We start from the raw sequence: 19,668 nt of genomic DNA, 5'->3' as shown, positions 1-19,668 counted from the left end.
TGCTGCTTTTTGTAAAGGAACTTCAAGAGTTACAAATCTGGAGACACAGGATTCATTCTCTAACTAGAACAGCAAACCACAGAGACAGCATTTGACAAAGGTCTGTGCTCAGGCCAGGTAAGATTCACCATACTAGAGAACCATCTGACCAGCCCACCCTAAAAAACAACAGAAGGGCTCAAACTAAAGTGCATTTGACAAATGCGGGGACTGGTGAGGTGTCCTGATTGAGACTGAGGCACTGTGGGTATATCTGCTTCCTCAAAACTTTGATTAATTTCCTCCCCCAGGCACAGACAACATGACCGTCTCAGTGGACAGACTGACTGACCAGTATAAAGTGGAGCAGAGGGGTACAACAGGTTATTATACTGCTGGTTTAGTGTCGTCTAAAGCTCCTCACTTTCGTACAGGGGGGCCGTGTGCTGGGGGGGGTCCGGAAACAGGATGGGGAGATGGCGGAGTAGGGGGACTTTAAAATTCTTGCCTGTAGGGGGGGCAGGCTTGTTGGTGCGAGCTGCAGAGACAGAATGAAATAAAAAGGTCAGGATATATTCAGAATAGAACCCTTGAACCTCTAATGCAATAAGAGGAAGTGTGTTTGAGCCAGGTAATCAAACATTTAAATAAAGCCGGTCATTGTCATAAATGTTACCAACCTATTATTTGAAACATTCTGAGAAATGGTTGGATCTCCTAATCCACAGGAGGAATGTGTTGCTATCCTAAGATAGTTTCCTAAAATAACAGCTTATATAAGAGATGTATTAAGCCCCAGCTCCAGGTTCAACCCTTGGGGGTCGAAAGACAAGCTTTCCTTCTGGTCAGCAGAGTGCGCAGCCAAATGTTACTGCACAGTTGAAGCCTGATATTACAGCGCTGAGACAATTATATGAGCAAAGTCGTCAGTTTTTCCATTTAGTAAGACCGAGTGGACAGAGCAAAATACCCACTCTCACCTGATCTATTACAGACTTGACGACTTCAGCGAGCTAGGCTGAATGAAGGTTCACCTCATGGCCGCTCTCGGTCCGCATAACAGATGGCATGTTATGTGATCAAGGGGAAATACAATAGCCAGCCAGGCCCGCATTTCCCTAGTAATAATATGTCTACTATGGGTTTCTAAATCAGCCTTTACAACCTGCGCTGCCATGGCAACCATTTGCGGGACAAGGGATACATTCCAGGGAATTACCCTCTATTTACACTGGAGAAACGCAAGCTAGAAAGAGGCCCCTCTGCTTCATTCTAACAGGAGAAAGTGCTACGAATATTGAATAACAGAACATTTCCCCCTGCTGCTACAGTACATAAGTTATTCTACAACATTGGTAATTCATAGTACAATAGTGCAGTATGCCATTGCCATTTCACTGCCCTGCCATAGCAGACATTCTGAGTGCAAGGTTACAACGTTGTCTGTCTCAGCTGTAATCCCCGCTTGTCCCACTACTGCAGATGTCAACATGAGGACAGCTGTGTAGGGCCACAGGGGGATGATGGCCAAAGCCTTTGTGGTGTTTATGAGTTGAATTCTAAACAACTACCATGGACAGGGAACAGCCAATTTACCTCCGAACTGAACACTAGTCTGTGCTTAACTTCAAACCACGCACAAATGCACAAGGTCCACTTACTTCCTACATCCAGCCTGGCATTGCAGGTGGACATGCCGGCCTCATTGATGGCAGACAGGGTGTACCAGCCTGCATCAGATTTGACTAGCCTCTCAATGAGCAGGCATTGACTTCCTGTGCTGTCCTGGTACAGGCTGGGGGACAAACATCAGGCCTGGGTTAACCTCTTATGGAATCAATAGAACCTCACTTTCAGCTAAGAGGTTCACATTACCTAGCAAAGCTATATCAGCTAATTAGCACATTTACACTTCAGATATATTCTACTCAGCTAAGGGACAGAAATTACAATCGCTACTGTGAGTATTTCTCCTTCTAAAAAGGTATACAAACACCCTGAAAGTGATGGAATTGAAGTTCCACCCACCTCATTCTGGTGGGGTCAATGCGTAGCATGTCTTTGTCTTTCTTCCAAAAGAGCTTTGGTGGAGGGGAGGCAGCCACCTTAGACTCTAACCTCACTGTGTCCCCCTCCAAGGCACGAGAGTTCAGCATCTTCTGGACAAAGGTAGGGGGACAAAGCACCTCCTGGGCTGGAGAGGTGAGAGGAGTTGGGGTGAAGGTGGAGCAGTGTCATCAATGCTAAGCGATGGGAAATTATTTGACAGTAGTCAACAGCCCTTACCGATAACCTCCAGTTTCATGGAGAAGCGGTTCTCCCCGGCGCGGTTCCTGGCAATACACTCGTAGACTCCAGCGTGATGCACCGTCACGATCTCAATGATGAAGGAGTGCACGCCCTTCTCACACACCAGCATCTTGTGGTAGTCGTCTGGACGGATGGCTTTACCATCCAGGTACCAGGTCACGTCTGGTGTGGGCAGACCCCCCACCTGAAGGCACAGCCAGTGGTGTATTCATTAGGGAAAAAACTGACAAACGGAGGGACAACCTGAAATGCCCAATAAGAAAATAAATTGCTACGGTGTGTGCTAATGAATAGGACACTGGGAGAGTGTGGACTGTAGTGTGGACTACTAGGGGGTCATGAGGGGGCGTAGTGCAAGGGCCCAGAGTGGGGGGTGATAGGGAGTATAGCGCAGCTTTTACAACCTGGTTATTCTAGTCACAGGGGCTATTGGGTTTCATGTTTGGTCACTAGAGGCTTTCATTACACTTGAATAAAAGTGTTGCATGAGTCAGTGTCATAGTTCAACAAGGTCTTTACAGAAGATACCTCAGAAATAAGTTCCTACATAGGAAATGGATCCCAGCTATAAATGTTGAATGAGTCCAGTTATCAACATGCATTACTAAACTGATTAGAGCGTATCCAGTTCTGTACCTTGAAGTGGATCCTACAGAACCTGCCCTCCTCCACCGTGAGGTCATGGGGGACCTGGATGAAGCGTGGGGCATAGCACTTCTCCTGGATGGCTGAGCCCTCATTGACATCAGTACCAGAGTGGTGTTTGCCCCTTAAAAAATAAGAAAAAGCGAGAGAGAATGAAAGAGCGAGAAAGCAAAAGGAGAGAGGATAGGAACAAAGGTGCTTTCATTCATAACTGCTCTGATGGCTGAATGAGTTATCATGCAGACAACAGAGCTCACTCATCTTTTCAGCTTCAGAGAGCTAATTGAACTAATGAATTGTGCCGCATCACCATTCATGCTGAACCGTACAGAAAACCCCATAACAATGACAAGCAAATTAACAACAAGTCCATCCATGGATCCTAAACCAACTCACTTCAAGCAGCACAGCATGTGCCCTTTACATACAGTATATCATCATTGGAAGACAAGGCAATCCCAGGAAATACCAGTGAGGAAGCCACACAGACATGTCAGCACGCTCAGTACATGGTCTATAATTGTCCTCGTTACGGCATGGCCAGGGGGGAACCGGAGCCCGTGGTAGACGGTGGAAACGGCACAAACACACGACAGTGCCAGGAAACCCAACCCGGATCAGACAACCTGCCACCCAATCCCAGACCTCAAGCCTCATTCACACATCTTCACCCTCACGTGGAGCACTGCGCCCCTCTTTCTGGTCTCCTCATCACTTAATGCTTCATTATGTAATGCAGTACACATTCCATACCAGCAAAACTGTATACCAGTATGTAATGTACTATCAATTTATGCACATGCTTTTGCCGGCCGTTGGTAAAAGGTACCATATTCCTCCGGTGTTACGTCCCTCTGGTGATTCTGGCTGCAAGAGAAGACAGAGAGATTTGGGATTTAAAAGTATGCAATGGACCCATCTGTGTGTAAAACCATTCCTATACTGTTTATAGGCTGCGATTCATCTCTGCATCTAAACTAGCCAACACTAAAGTTGACCCACAAAGGTTGTCTAGGTTCAAGGCTGCACCATCTCCTGAAATGCATTACTTTGAAACAACCTTTTTAAATAATCAGAGACTTGCTAATCTTTCTAAGTACATGCCACTCTGCCTCTGACAATGGGGATGGTTGGATGTAGAGGGCTATGACTGTGGTGTGGGCACGTGTATTTTACTGTGTGTGTGGTGGTCTCTTCCCAGCATCCTACACTACAAATCCCTGGGAAAATGCTGCTTTGGCACACAATCGTCACCCCTGCTATTTCTAGCTGCATTCTTTGAAGAGCGCTGTGGATTGGCTGTAGACTTATCTCCTGTGACTGAAGAGGACAACAGAGCCAGAGGCCAGGCCCATTGTGTGAGGAGGATTCAGGGGTGATGGACAGTGACAGGGGACTAGTCACACACGGTACAGGGAACATCCCGTCTAACCTAAAACCCACATACTATTAGTAACGACGGCTCCCAGCCTGACAAACGATTATCAGAACATCTGGAAACATACAGTAGCATGGCAAAATATGTATCCTTTAAATATACAATGACTTGAGCTAAGTGAACTAGTGTAGTGAGGAAAAGAGCTAAGTGAACTAGTGTAGTGAGGAAAAGAGCTAAGTGAACTAGTGTAGTGAGGAAAAGAGCTAAGTGAACTAGTGTATTGAGGAAAAGAGCTAAGTGAACTAGTGTAGTGAGGAAAAGAGCTAAGTGAACTAGTGTAGTGAGGAAAAGAGCTAAGTGAACTAGTGTAGTGAGGAAAAGAGCTAAGTGAACTAGTGTAGTGAGGAAAAGTGTACTTTTTATGCCTGTGATGTGGTTGTCCCACCTAGCTATCGTAAGATGAATGTCTCTCTGGATAACAGCGTCTGCTAAATGACTCAAATATCAAATGTAAATGTCTAAGTGCAGGTACCTCCCTAAATAACTTTCCTACAAACCAAATGGGCTGTACTGGATGATGTAGAAGTGATATGCGTAGATTATACCTGGTCGGGTTGTGAGTCAGAGGAATTCTCAAAGACAGAGGCAGCGTTATCTGGACCCAGCAACCTCCGAGCCATGCGCTCCTCATAGGACAGCTTCTGTCAAGAGAGACAGGAAACCAGCCACTGTTCAGTCAGTATACTGCAAAATGCCAGTAGGTCCCAATTTGTTAATTGGAAGCAATATGTTGGAAATTCCACCACTGAAATCTTTCTACCTATTAAGATGCTTCAGATCTGCAAAAAATGGAAGGGGTAGGGAGTGAATTGGGACCAGCTGTGCCAGTAAATCTGTCCATAGAGCAGCCTCCAATGTTATTGGGTCTATTTCAACACAACAGCTACCTTGTGTTGATCATATTATAATGGTCCACTAAGCCCCTGGGATTCCACTGAAGCCTCCATTCATTGGAAGTTGGTTTCTAATGAAGAATGAAACTGGCATCAAGGATATTGTGTCCTTGACATGAATGACATTAATACAGGAAGGCTACAAGGGAATGATAAATGACTAAATCCATATTTTTCTCTTGCATAATTGCCAGGGCCACATTGTGGTATTAAATGGTCTGATGTACGCTGATATGGGTTCAAATCAAATAGGAACCACACATTTTCACGTACAGCATTCATATGGTAGTGGAGTAAACAAACACTTATTTAATGTGGTTTGGGAATAAACTAACATTTAGATTGTAGCATCTGTCTTGACTCACATATTTTACATTTCCCTATCCACATACATACAAGTCCTAAGTTGACACCTACTCATTCCAGGGTTTCTTTATTTTTTACATTGTAGAATAATAGTGAAGACATCAAAACTGTGAAATAACACATATGGAATCATGTAGTAACCAAAAAAAAAAAAAAGTTAAAGAAATCCTAATATATTTCATATTCTTCAAAAGAAACCACCCTTTGCCTTGACAGCTTTGCACACTCTTGGTATTCTCTCAACCAGCATTCACGAGGAATGCTTTTCCAACCATCTTGAAGTAGTTCCCACATATGCTGAGCACTTGTTGGCTGCTTTTCCTTCACCGAGGTCCAACTCATCCCAAATCATCTCAATTGGGTTGTGGAGACCAGGTCATCGGATACAGCACTCCATCACTCTCTTTCTTGGTCAAATAGCCCTTACACGGCCTGGAGGTGTTTTGGTTCATTGTCCTGTTGAAAAACAAATTATAGTCCCACTAAGCCCAAACCAGATGGGATGGCGTATCACTGCAGAATGCTGTGGTATCCATGCTGGTCAAGTGTGCCTTGAATTCTAAATAACTCACCAACAGTGTCACCAATAAAGACACCCCACCACCATGCATCACGGTGGGAACCACACATGCGGAGATCATATGTTCACCTACTCTGCGTCACAAAGTCACTCCAGTTGGAACCAAAAATCTCAAATTTGGACTCATGAGACCACAGGACAGAATTCCACCGGTCTAATGTCAATTGCTCATGTTTCTTGGCCCAAGCAAGTCTTCTTATTGGTGTCCTTTAATAGTGGTATCGTTGCAGCAATTCGACCATGAAGGCCTGATTGATGCAGTCTCCTCTGAACAGTTGATGTTGAGATGTGTCTGTTACTTTAACTCTGAAGCATTTCTTTGGGCTGCAATTTCTAAAGCTGGTAACTCTAGTGAACGTATCCTCTGCAGCAGAGGTAACTCTGGGTCTTCCTTTCCTGTGATGGTCCTCATGAGAGCCAGTTTCATCACAGCGCTTGATGGTGTTTGCGATTGCACTTGAAGAAACTTCAAAGTTCTTGAAATGTTCCGTTTTAACTGAGCTTCATGTCTTAAATTAATGATGGAATAAAGTTTCTCTCTGCTTATTTGAACTGTTCTTGCCATAATATGGACTTAGTCTTTTACCAAACAGGGCTATCTTCTGTATACCACCCCTACCTTGTCACAACTCAACTGATCGGCTCAAACACATTAAAGAACTTCCACAAATTAACTTTTAACAAGGCATGCCTGTTAATTGAAATGCATTCCAGGTGACTACCTCGTGAAGCTGGTTGAGCGAATGCCAAGTGTGCAAAGCTGCCATCAAGGCAAAGGGTGGCTACTTTGAAGAATTACTACCTGATTCCATATGTGTTATTTCATAGTTTTGATGTCTTCACTATTATTCTACAACGTAGAAAATAGTAAAAATAAAAAATAAACCATGAATGAGTAAGTATGTCCAAACTTGACTGATACTGTATATCCACACAAAAATAATTTCCCTCCCCACTGACACCAGGTCAGTTTGTTAAAAGGGATACCTGGCTGTTTTGCCTACGGGCCTCTTTGGTACGCAGCTTCTTCTCCAGATCCTGGATCAGGGCCTCCTTGGAGCCCTGGATATCCTCATCCGTGTTGCGGGACCCTGACCTAGGAACAGGAGCCTTCTTCAGGGTGGGCTTGGGAAGGCTGGGGAGGGAACGAGAATGGGATAGCCAGAAGACAACCATTAACACTAAAAACGTAATGCTATTACATACTAGTAATATTTAGACGTTTTATTTACTGTTCAAAAATATAGAAACTCACATGTTTGGGGTCCCTCTGTAGCTAGGAGGCAGAGACACACATGAGGGAGGAGGAAAGGGGGGCTGTGGCATGGAAACCGGGGGCGGGGGTGGAGAGTGGGGAGACTGACTCATAGGCAGGCTCTGTGTAGGGAGAGACAGTCCCTGTCCCATGTGCAGGGAGGCATCAAACCCGGGCTTGGGCAGAGGGTTGGGGGAGTTTGGGGAGAGAGCTGGGGAGAGAGGCTGAGGAATAGACATGGGAGCAGGCTTGTAATGTGGGGTGGACTGAGAGGGCAGGACAGAGCAGAGGAAGGCAGCTGGAGAGGACTTGGGCTTGGGCTCAGGTGGTGCTGGGACACTGGCATAGGCCCTGGGGGTGAGGGTGATAGTGGAGCGCATGGGGGCGCAAGAGGGGGACATGGACTGGGCAGCGGAGGAGGGGGGAGGATCACGAGGGAACACCGTCAGCTGTGAGGATGCAGGGGTGGAAATGGGGAAGCTCAGATTGGAAGAGGGAGGAGAGGCCTTGCTGCTGTTCCCGCTGGGCTGAGGCAGAGCCTTGGTGACATTGTAGCTGGTGGCCTGAAAGGCTGGCTGAGACTGGATGAACTGGCGTGGCCGAGCATAGTTGAAGGCACTGGGGGCAAAAAGGCTGGGGGAGAAGGTGGGCAGGTCAGCCACACTGCTGCTCATGCTGCTGCCTCCAACGTCTCTTGAGTTCTGGAAGCTGGGCTTGCTGGGAGTGAACAGTTTGGGGGTTGTTTTTTTGGTTCTGCAGGCTTTATGTGACCTCTGACTCTCTGAGCTGTGGATACCCTCTTCACTCACACTGCAGCTCTGCAGCTCTGAATCTGGACACCTGAAAGGGAAAACACTTTGGTAACTTCATCTGCATTACTCAAGTTAACTGGACAAGTGGTGACCATAGAAGCAACATTCCTCCCTACAATAAAATTGTTACACCAGTACCCACCCATGCACAGCCTTCTTAAACAGGTGGAAAGTCTATTTTCAGTTGCCCTTTTTTGCATAGTAATAGTTCATCTGTGTGCAATTCCTTTTGTCTTGCCTTACACACGTAAAATAAACATTACTTGAACACAGTGTCCACATGACCTTCAAGAGAAGTGGACACATGTTGCTGTATGTTTCTAATAAAGTGTGAGTGGCTAAATCAGGAGGCTGACATTAGCTGGCAGGTGCAGCTCAGCTAACTCCGACACTCGGGCCCATGTGACGAGCATTGTGGGTAAGAGCAGAGCAGGCTACACTTTGTCGCCAACAATCATCAACAGAATCACGCAGGGTCTAGAAACAACACAACTTATTTCTACTCAATGCTAAAGGTCATTCAGAAAGAAATGATCACACCAAGATGATTATCTGTGGTTTAGAATAAAGAGTTGTCTCCTCTACACATGATTTACTCTGTAATCGCTCCAACTCAATACAGCCCTGCTCTTTAGTGTCAAGCCTTATATTCATTATACATTCCCTCGATCTCTGACAGATGGAGAGAGCAGCAGCACACCACACATGCTGATGTCTCTCTCCATTATGTAACGGGCCAGGGTACTTTGGGAACAGTGGAATGGTATGACCTGTGATCCAGAGGAGACAGAGAGATGCCATTGGAGTGCTCTTGGTCCTCTCCCTGGAATGCAGCCAGTTTTCCTTTTGTGGAAATCTGGCGGGCCACTCAAGAGTATTTCACTACACTCGCAATAACATCTGCTAACCATGTGCATGTGACCAATAAAATTAGATTTGAATCCGGGCAGGGGTGGCGGCCGACAATCTTTCCATTTTGAAGGAAATCAATAAAAGTAAATAGAGAGTGTTTTTGATTCCATTGATGCAAGCCATTATTCAAAGACATATTGTCCTATTAAGCAGAACAGGTAGAGAACCCAATGGAGAAGACATATTGTCCTATTAAGCAGAACAGGTAGAGAGCCCAATGGAGAATACATATTGTCCTATTAAGCAGAACAGGTAGAGAGCCCAATGGAGAAGACATATTGTCCTATTAAGCAGAACAGGTAGAGAGTCCAATGGAGAAGACATATTGTCCTATTAAGCAGAACAGGTAGAGAGCCCAATGGAGAAGACATATTGTCCTATTAAGCAGAACAGGTAGAGAGCCCAATGGAGAAGACATATTGTCCTATTAAGCAGAACAGGTAGAGAGCCCAATGGAGAAGACATATTGTCCTATTAAGCAGAACAGGTAGAGAGCCCAATGGAGAAGAGTGGACTGGTTTTTTACATTATTATTATTTTTTTTTAACAAGTGGGCATAATGCAAACCTAATCACAGTAGTCTCAAATAGTCTGCTCTCAGAATCTTAGGAAAATGATTGTCTATTTTGGGACTTATACCTTAGCGAACCACATCACTGACAGAAAGTACCCTTTTTTAATAAACCAGGGGGTATAAAGGGGTCCGGTCCCTGCCTAGTCAAACAAACAGACATTTGAGAATACTGTAGCTATTAGGCAATTCCAAAGTAACAGAATGATGCCAACTCAGATTTTTCACTTTAAAATGTCAAACAAAAAACAAGGACTGCGAAGTTAAACAAACCACACAACTCTATGCACAAGGACTACTGTAAACAACTTCCACTTAAAATGCAATTAAAGCCCATTTACTTGAACAGTGTAACATTTGGTAACAGAATGACAATTCCTGCTTTTTCTGTCATCATTCTGTTACCAAACTTTGCATCTGCACTGTTCAAGTAAATGGGATTTTGTCAAACGTGAGTGTCAGCATCCTTCTGTTACCATGGATTTTCCTTATTGTTAAACTACCTCAAATACCATGCCCTAAAGATAAATCACATTCACTACAGAGCAGCACCAACACAGGCATCCCAATTCTAATATTTTTTTCCTACTAATTGGTCTTTTGACCAATCACATCAGTTATTTTACATCAGATCTTTTTCAGAGCTGATGCTATAGGTCAAAAGACCAATCAGTGTAAAAAAGACCAGAATTGGGCTGCCTGTGTGCATGCAGCCAACGTTTCTTGAACTCTTTGGTATGCAAATTTAAATGATAGTAATCCAAGTTGCCTATAGAGAGACCTCACTTTGACGTGACACTTAATAAATTAAACACTTGAATCACTGGTATGATATGCAGACGAACGTCAACACTAACATGGACAGGTCATGTCCATTTACTTACTCAGAACACGACCACACAAGGTTTTATATAGACTACACATTTATACATTTCAATTGATTATAGAAAAACATAAATCAATTACAAACGTGTATAATAAATTGCACCTGTGACAAATTAATCAAACAATGCATTAAGCTTACCTGGATAAATGTTCCTAGATTAAATATCGTATGCTATTTCAACTTCAATAAAGGCTGCACGGCAGAGGAGAGTTAAATGTTTGTGATAAGAGTTTGAGTGCAACAGGTTCGTAGTAACTTGTGTACACCCACATCGGGTATGCAGAATGACGTGCGCGCCGACTCACAGGTGATTTCAGAGCGCGGCTGTAATGCGACCCCTGACCTGCATTTATTTATATTTACATGTCACAGTCGCCCACATTCGTTGTGCCTTTCTAGCATACACACAAGCCTTTATAATCTCCTATTTAATAACATGGTATAAACTTATAAACATGTTTTTTTAAGGACAAATAGGCTAAATAATCCCCTCCCTGTTATTATAATCAGATGATAAACCATCTTCAAACCAAACTATCAGCGCTGTAAGTAATACCTATCTTAATCAAGTCCTAATTAATTAATGAATGTACACAGAGAATTCGATCATACAATTTTAAAACTGTTGCAGCCTACCAGCAACTTCAAACAACGCAATAGCCCACTCTTGTGGCAGTTGAATCAAAATGACATTAGGGAAACACTGTATCTATCTATCTCTAAGCTCTGCATCCCTGCTAAAGCAAAGATGACCTATAAAATAATTCCTAAAAATTTTACATTTACATTATTGATAGGTATTTTGATTAAAAATAAAACAGAACAGCATACTGGACATTCATCTTTCAATTTGAGGGTTTTTGCAGGATGTTAGAATAGTTGAACTCACTGTTCTTCAAGTGGGTGACCAATCTCACAGACTGGGCTCTCTGGCCACTCTGGAGGGGGAATCCCTGCTATGTCATGAAGTAAAGAGGGAAAGTCATAAGGTTCCAGCCTAGTAGACTCTAAGGAATGCTCATCCATGGGCGTCTCTTTCTCCATCTGCTCTTCCAGGTCTGGACACAGACGTGGTCACATTGTCAGAATGTATTTCAGGATTGTATGTGGATTACAGTGGATGAAGAAAGCTGTGCAGAAGCACAACAGTAGTCTCCTGTGTCTGACCAGTTCTGAAGCTAGTCTCTGCTCACCTAGGTACACCTCCAGTATGGCGTCGCATGATACTGTTCCCAACTGATTCCCAGCTATACATTTGAACAACCCAGAGTCCTCTGGGAAGGCCTCGGTGATGACAAGGGTCCACAGCTCCTCTGTAGAGGTAGGAGAGGAGGACATACCAGCACCAATGTATCAGGTTTGATTGGTCATCTTATAGTGGTAAACTGGGGTAAATGTGTCCTTCAATAGCCAACAGTGGGCCTTATCCAACTCACCTGGCACTGATGCAGAAGTAGCCTCTGAAAAAGGAGGAGAACGTTAAGAGCATTTCTATTTAGTGCCTCAAAGGTCATTCTTGGTCTGTTTCACACTGTGATCTACTCCTACTTACTCTTTCTGAGGATGTGGAAGTCAGCTGATTCCACTATCTGCTCGTTCTCACGGTACCACAGAATCTGCAGTGGTGGCGTTCCACAAATACGGCACTCTAGAACCACCAGCTGACCCTTGACCGTGCTGATGCATTGGAGACACTGGACACAGGAGAGAAGTGGATCAAAGCTAATGGCTGTTGACACCCACATGCCATCACCACCGAGCTCCTCCAATCTCAACCACTCTCCTCATCTCAGCCCTACGCTCATACAGTGGGTACCCAGCTGTTAGTCATTTAATAGACACTCTTATCCAGACTTACTGTAGTGAGTGCATACATTTTCATACTTTTTCATAGCTGTTTAGGGAACAATCGTTAACAAACGGACAAGAAGAATGCTTTTGACAAATTGTTTGACTTCTGACAGCAATTAAGACAATGGTCTTTGTCATCTTTTGACTGAAAAGCTATGTCATATTCAGATAACTGCCTAGGACGTCATAAGGAACTAGAGTAGGTGTAAATCCATTTGAATGGCAAGGATTAGGCCACTGGACACACTGATATAAGGAGGAAGGATCCTTCATGAAATGGATATAGTGCCAACCCAACCTAAACCTTCAGTTCCATATTCAGTCACCAGATGGGGGTAAAGATGTATCCTGTATTAATTTACCTCGACAATAGTTGTGGCCACGCCACCACCTCCTGAATACTGTCTGGGGTAGGATGGACTCTGTGTCTAGAAACAAGATGGAACAACAATCAGTAGATACCAAAATACAAAGTAGCACTGTCAATATACTGTCTGTCTGGGGTACATGACATCATCAATATTGATCAGGAGCAGTTGAAGCTGTTGAGTGTGTATATCGTGTGACGAGCTTGGTGAGTATGTGGAATGTGTGTGTCAGGTACCCTCTGGGGGCTGATGCAGAGGGGCTGCACCAGGCTGGCGTGTCTCTGCTGCTGGACCACAGTGGAGGAAGAGGATGAGGAAGAGGAGATTGCTTTGGAGGAGCTGGAGATGGTCAGAGACATGGTACTGGTCTTCTTCTGGATGTTGCACACACACACACAGAGACCCCAAGACGGTGTGCAATCACACAGTTGTCCCCATGTCATTCCAATGTCTCAATATCTTACGGAAAATGATGTACTGGTTTTCATTGAAAATGTTTCATTCTAGTCATTCATGTCCTTTCAACCTACTGTGTCATGTTTCAGGCCTTCCCAGGGGGAGTGTCACTGTGTCCAATAGCTGCTGATTTCTGTACAGAGGGAAGGGAGAATGAGCATGAGCTGCAGATGCTTATTCCTCCCCTGCCCAGTAATGTGAAATACATAGATTAGGGCCTAGTGAATGTATTTCAATTGACTGATTTCCATATATGAACTGTAACTCAGCAAAATCTTTTAAATTGTTGCATGTTGCATTTATATTTTTGTTAAGTATAAAAACACCCCCTATGTGACCTTACAAATGAAACATCCAAGGACACTGCACCTTGAGGTCCTGTCTTAATGTGACATGCCAAGTTTAACTGCCTGTGTGTGTGTTGTGTCAAAAGCCAACGACTGAGTGATCATCATGGAGTGTGTAAAGGTTACATAACAATCTATCCATCTGAAGGATCATGTTGTTTGACTCAGAAAGGCACTGTTCATCTCCTTTAATCTCCCACAATCACCGTGCTGATGGATACTGGCATGAGCCTCTGTCTATTTATACAGAAAGGGGATCCCATTGGCCCACAGAGGGAGCTCAGCTTGGGGCCAAGACTCTACAACAATGTAAATAATGTGCTGTTGACTGAACCAACTCAGAAATATGGTACTGCAGGTTATTCCTGTGGAAGACAGACAAAATCCATGCAATAGTTTATTCTGGTCTTCATTATAATTAGTTACAAAGACAGAAAACCATTCTATTTGATGGGATTTCATATAACTGTATCTATCTATCTGGAGATGCATCAGTGTTTGCCAGGAGATGCGTCAGTGTTTGCCAGGAGATGCACCAGTGTTTGCCAGGAGATGCGTCAGTGTTTGCCAGGAGATGCATCAGTGTTTTCCAGGAGATGCGTCAGTGTTTGCCAGGAGATGCATCAGTGTTTGCCAGGAGATGCACCAGTGTTTGCCAGGAGATGCATCAGTGTTTGCCAGGAGATGCATCAGTGTTTGCCAGGAGATGCACCAGTGTTTGCCAGGAGATGCACCAGTGTTTGCCAGGAGATGCATCAGTGTTTGCCAGGAGATGCATCAGTGTTTGCCAGGAGATGCGTCAGTGTTTGCCAGGAGATGCGTCAGTGTTTGCCAGGAGATGCATCAGTGTTTGCCAGCATCTCAAACTCCCCCGCCCACACAATACAACAGCATTAGGGGAAGGTTCAACACTCCATCAGAGTAGCAACATGAGACTTCTAAATGCTTCACATGAAAACAACAACACATCACACTGCTAAGAGGAGGACAAGCATCATACAAAAAACACACCTTTTTTTATTTTTCAAAATCAAATCAAATCAAATTTTATTTATCACATACACATGGTTTGCAGATGTTAATGCGAGTGTAGCGAAATGCTTGTGCTTCTAGTTCCGACAATGCAGTAATAACCAACGAGTAATCTAACCTAACAATTCCACAACTACTACCTTATACACACAAGTGTAAAGGGATAAAGAATAAGTACATAAAGATATATGAATGAGTGATGGTACAGAACGGCATAGGCAAGATGCAGTAGATAGTATTGAGTACAGTATATACATATGAGATGAGTAATGTAGGGTATGTAAACAAAGTGGCATAGTTTAAAGTGGCTAGTGATACGTGTATTACATAAATATGCAGTAGATGATATAGATTACAGTATATACATATACATATGAGATGAGTAATGTAGGGTATGTGAACATTATATTAAGTGGCATTGTTTAAAGTGGCTAGTGACATGTTTTTACATCAATTTCCATCCATTTCCATTATTAAAGTGGCTGGAGTTGAGTCAGTATGTTGGCAGCAGCCACTCAATGTTAGTGGTGGCTGTTTAACAGTCTGATGGCCTTGAGATAGAAGCTGTTTTTCAGTCTCTCGGTCCCTGCTTTGATGCACCTGTACTGACCTCACCTTCTGGATGATAGCGGGGTGAACAGGCAGGGGCTTGGATGGTTGTTGTCCTTGATGATCTTTATGGCCTTCCTGTGACATCGGGTGGTTGTTGTCCTTGATGATCTTTATGGCCTTCCTGTGACATCGGGTGGTTGTTGTCCTTTATGATCTTTATGGCCTTCCTGTGACATCGTGCACTTCTTCTTCCTGGCCAAGCACGGAGACATTTACTGATTGTATCAGATCACATTTGACCAGGACAAGCAGATAGGCTAACGAGAAAAGCCTCCACCATGTCACAGAGTTGGGAGGAAAATGGACATGTGCATGAGGTAACCCCAACACTCCAGAGAGATGGGGTTGTTAGTGTGAGTGGCATATGACCCTTAAAACAGAGGCATTTAACGACAGACAGACTGGATCTCATGATAGGATTGTCGTCAGGAGGGAAACCCGTACGGTCGTCAGGGAGACACCTTCTTCTGAACACCCAGTCAGGTGATCTGATGATTCGTCTCTTCAACATATCAGATATGTGACATCTAACAAGTGGGCTTGTTTCAGACATGTAAACCTTTCCATATGACACTGCTTTCACCCAGACCAGAATGGTGCATGGTATTCACAGTGTGCCCTGCATGAGATCCGGTGACTGGGCCTCCACCACCTATCAATGCCCTGGACCTGGAGGACTGGAGGGATTTAGCTACTAGCTAGAATGGAGCATTAGGACGAGAGGAAACCTGAGCTAAGTCACAGTCTAAATTTGTTTAGTCTTCTGTGAGTTGGATTTAGAAACACATGGCGTAAGATAAATCTTCCCTGCTCCTGGTCTGGAATGTCCACTGGAGACAAAGTGCGTTCCCAAATCCATAGTAGGCTTAATTTGCATATTCACACTAGTCGTCCCTTCGCTTGCTCCCCTCGCATTGTCCTCTTATTAAACGAAGCATCTAAAGACATTCCATCTCCTCTGTCCGGCAGTCGTCGACATAAGAAACAACAATCCCATATTTTTGAGAGGCAAAGGTAAAGGAGGGAACATGAATGTAGAGGCCTTTTCCTCTATACATTACCAGGAGAGGCAGGGCATTGGACAGCTTTGGAGTATTTAGAGGCATCACGTAAACAAGTACTGTCTCAATAGACATGCAAGCCCTCTGAAACTACAGGTACATACTCGATACCATTTACTGTATCCTGCCTATGCTGCTCTGTACCATCACTCATTCATATATCCTTACGTACATATTCTTTATCCCCTCACACTGTGTATAAGACAGTCGTTTTGGAATTGTTAGTTAGATTACTTGTTGGTTATTACTGCATTGTCGGAACTAGAAGCACAAGCATTTCGCTACACTCGCATTAACATCTGCTAACCATGTGTATGTGACAAATAAAATTAGATTTGATTTGATTGATTTGATTTGATTTACATGAAATGGCCTTCTCTTTGCTAAGGTCTAATTTAAGCTTTATATAGTACCATTAACATTCAGCCACTTTCTCATCACATATAGAACATTGTGAAGGTCTAACACAGCATGTTCCTTGAATGTAGCATTCCTTTAGTTTGCTTTATCTGTCTTCCACAGTCGTCTGCCTCCTCTAGGAGCTTTCTGATTGTACCGCAGCTGGCTCTTTAATACACTCAGATCAATGTCCAGTCATGGAGTACATTCCATCCCAACCATCACAACACAACTCAGTAATGATACCACAGGCAGCTACTGTCCAGCAGGAGTTCATATACCAGGAAGGATTCTGGAATCCTGTTCCCGTAATTATTTAGAGGAATTTCCTGACAAAATGTCAAAAACATAAAACAATTAGAGAGTGGACATGTGCACACATATGGACATGTGCATATATATATACTTATTTTCCACCATAATTTGCTAATAAATTCATTAAAATCCTACAATGTGATTTGCTGGATTTTTTTCTCATTTTGTCTGTCATAGTTGAAGTGCACCTATGATGAAAATTACAGGCTCCTCTCATCTTTTTAAGTGGGAAAACTTGCACAATTGGTGGCTGACTAAATACTTTTTTGCCCCACTGTATATTATTGTTATATGTATGGTTATTTTGACCTTTGATTATTGTTGTTAATGTTGTCCCGTTGACCAACTGCTATAACTGATATTGTCCACTGTGCCTCAGTTGGTAGAGCATGGCACTTGCAATGCCAGGGTTGTGGGTTAGATTCCCATGGAGGACTAGTATGAAAATGTATGCACTCACGACTTAAGTTGATCTGTATGCACTCACGACTTAAGTTGCTCTGTATGCACTCACGATGTAAGTTGCTCTGGATATGAGTGTCTGCTAAACAATTGTGGACTATAATTGAATATTTGTTGACTGTGTTCTAATCATCAAGTCATTACACAAGTCAATACGTCTTGGAATTGTCTCGGGGACTGATTTAGAGGGAGAACCACAGGATCCCTGGGGGACAATCAAGCTTTCAGTTTGCAGAGTGCATTGCAGAAGCATGTTTGGCCTGGCCAAATGTCCCTTCCATTACCCACACCACCACCCTGGAATGCCAACCCACTGGGCACAAACTGGTTTTGTCATATTATGATGTGGAAAATACATTGGATTTGAAGAAAGTCACTGTTGTTTTCAGGGTGAAATGTCAATGTCATTATGGTAACCAAATTTCGAACCTTGTATAAAATATGTTGAATTTGTACCTTGAAAGCAACGTCAGATCTTCAACATTATATCCACTATCAGAAAAAAATGTCTGGGCAGAACCTCCTACTGGAGAATTTATCTATCTACAGTATACCTTTGGTCTCCCATCCAGGCTTGTAACCAAGCCAGCCCTGCTTAGCTATAATAGTTGTTACTGACTATTATCAATTGTGAGAATTGTTAGAATTTTTGCAGAGAAATCTCAACTAAATCACTGCTGCTATCAAAGTCATTTGAAATGGAAGGTTTAACAGAGCATATGAAATGGAACCAAACTTTAACAGTCATATATCATCAATGAGGCTATTTAGGACTATATAGCATTTGTAAAGTCATCAATAGCTATTGTTTCAATACACCCCAGGATTCAACTAAAAATAGACAACATTTGTGGACTATAATAAAGGCCTAGGGGTTCAAGCTCTGGTTGATTTCAAATTGAATGATATTTAGTGATATGGAATTGTGCTTGGTTGTCAACACAAGCAAATATCAACATTTGAAGATGTATCTTCTGCTTTGATAGTTCCATCTGTGCCACTGACATAGTCTGGCTTTAATTCCAGTTTATCTCTGGCTGGGCAACTCAATGACATTCAGAGACTGTTGTCTTGGCTTTGTACTTAGGGTCGCTGTCCTGTTGGAAGGTGAACCTTTGGCCCAGTCTGAGGTCTTGAGCGCTCTGGATCAGGTTTTCATCAAGGATCTCTCTGTACTTTGCTCTGTTCATCTTTTGCTCATCCCGACTAGTCTCCCAGTCCCTGCTGCTGAAAAACATCCCCAAAGCACCATCACCATGCTTTACAGTAGGGATGGTGGCAGGTTTGCTCCAGACATGACCCTTGGCATTCAGGCCAAAGAGATTCATCTTGGTTTCATCAGACCAGAGAATCTTGTTTCTCATGGTCTGAGAGTCCTTTAGGTGCCTTTTAGCAAACTCTAAGCGGGCTGTCATGTGCCTTTTACTGAGGAGTGGCTTCCGTCTGGCCACTCTACCATAAATTGGCGGAGTGCTGCAGCGATGTTTGTCCTTCTGGAAGGTTCTACTATCTCCCCAGAGGAACTCTGGAGCTCTGTCAGAGTGACCATCGGGTTCTTGATCACCACCCTGACCAAGGCCCTTCCCCCGATTGCTCAGTTTGATCGGGCGGCCAGCTCTAGGAAGAGTCTTTGTGGTTCCAAACTTAACTGCAGACAATTTTTGGTGCCCTTACCCAGATCTGTGCCTCGACACAATCCTGTCTTGGAGCTCCACGGACAATTTCTTCGACCTTATGGCTTGGTTTTTGCTCTGACATGCACTGTCAACTGTGGGACCTATTATATACAGGTGTGTGTCTTTCCAAATCATGTCCAATTAATTGAATTTACCACAGGTGGACTCCAATGAAGTTGTAGAAACATCTCAAGGATGATTCATGGAAACAGGATGCACCTGAGCTACACTTCGAGACTCAAAGCAAAGGGTCTGAATACTTATGTAAATAAGTAATTTCTCTTTTTATTTTTTTTATAAATGTGCAAAAATTTCAAGAAACCTGTTTTTTTTGCTTTTTCATTATGGGGTATTGTGTGTAGATTTATGAGGATTTTATTTATTTAATCAATTGTAGAATAAGGCTGTAACGTAACAATACCTTCCAAATGCACTGTAGATC

The 19,668-nt window shown here is 43.4% G+C and overlaps 1 protein-coding gene across 1 annotated transcript; it reads right to left on the bottom strand.

Moving 5' to 3' along the window:
- Window positions 1-389: 389 nt before the first annotated feature.
- LOC110504768 (palladin) lies at window positions 390-13,309 on the bottom strand. The gene is made up of 15 exons (XM_090219275.1): window positions 13,103-13,309; window positions 12,861-12,926; window positions 12,200-12,341; window positions 12,084-12,107; window positions 11,841-11,960; window positions 11,537-11,705; window positions 7,467-8,306; window positions 7,199-7,346; window positions 4,918-5,013; window positions 3,764-3,801; window positions 2,926-3,058; window positions 2,266-2,473; window positions 2,008-2,173; window positions 1,641-1,774; window positions 390-517 (listed from the first exon to the last, which is right to left on the bottom strand). The coding sequence occupies exons 1-15, from the start codon at window positions 13,307-13,309 to the stop codon at window positions 390-392; spliced, it is 2,619 nt and encodes an 872-aa protein (XP_090075401.1).
- Window positions 13,310-19,668: the final 6,359 nt, after the last annotated feature.

Source organism: Oncorhynchus mykiss, chromosome 25, assembly GCF_057628025.1.
Source record: "Oncorhynchus mykiss isolate SJ-2025 chromosome 25, ASM5762802v1, whole genome shotgun sequence".
NCBI classification, from domain to species: Eukaryota; Metazoa; Chordata; class Actinopteri; order Salmoniformes; family Salmonidae; genus Oncorhynchus; species Oncorhynchus mykiss.
This window is presented reverse-complemented; position numbering and strand designations above follow the sequence as displayed.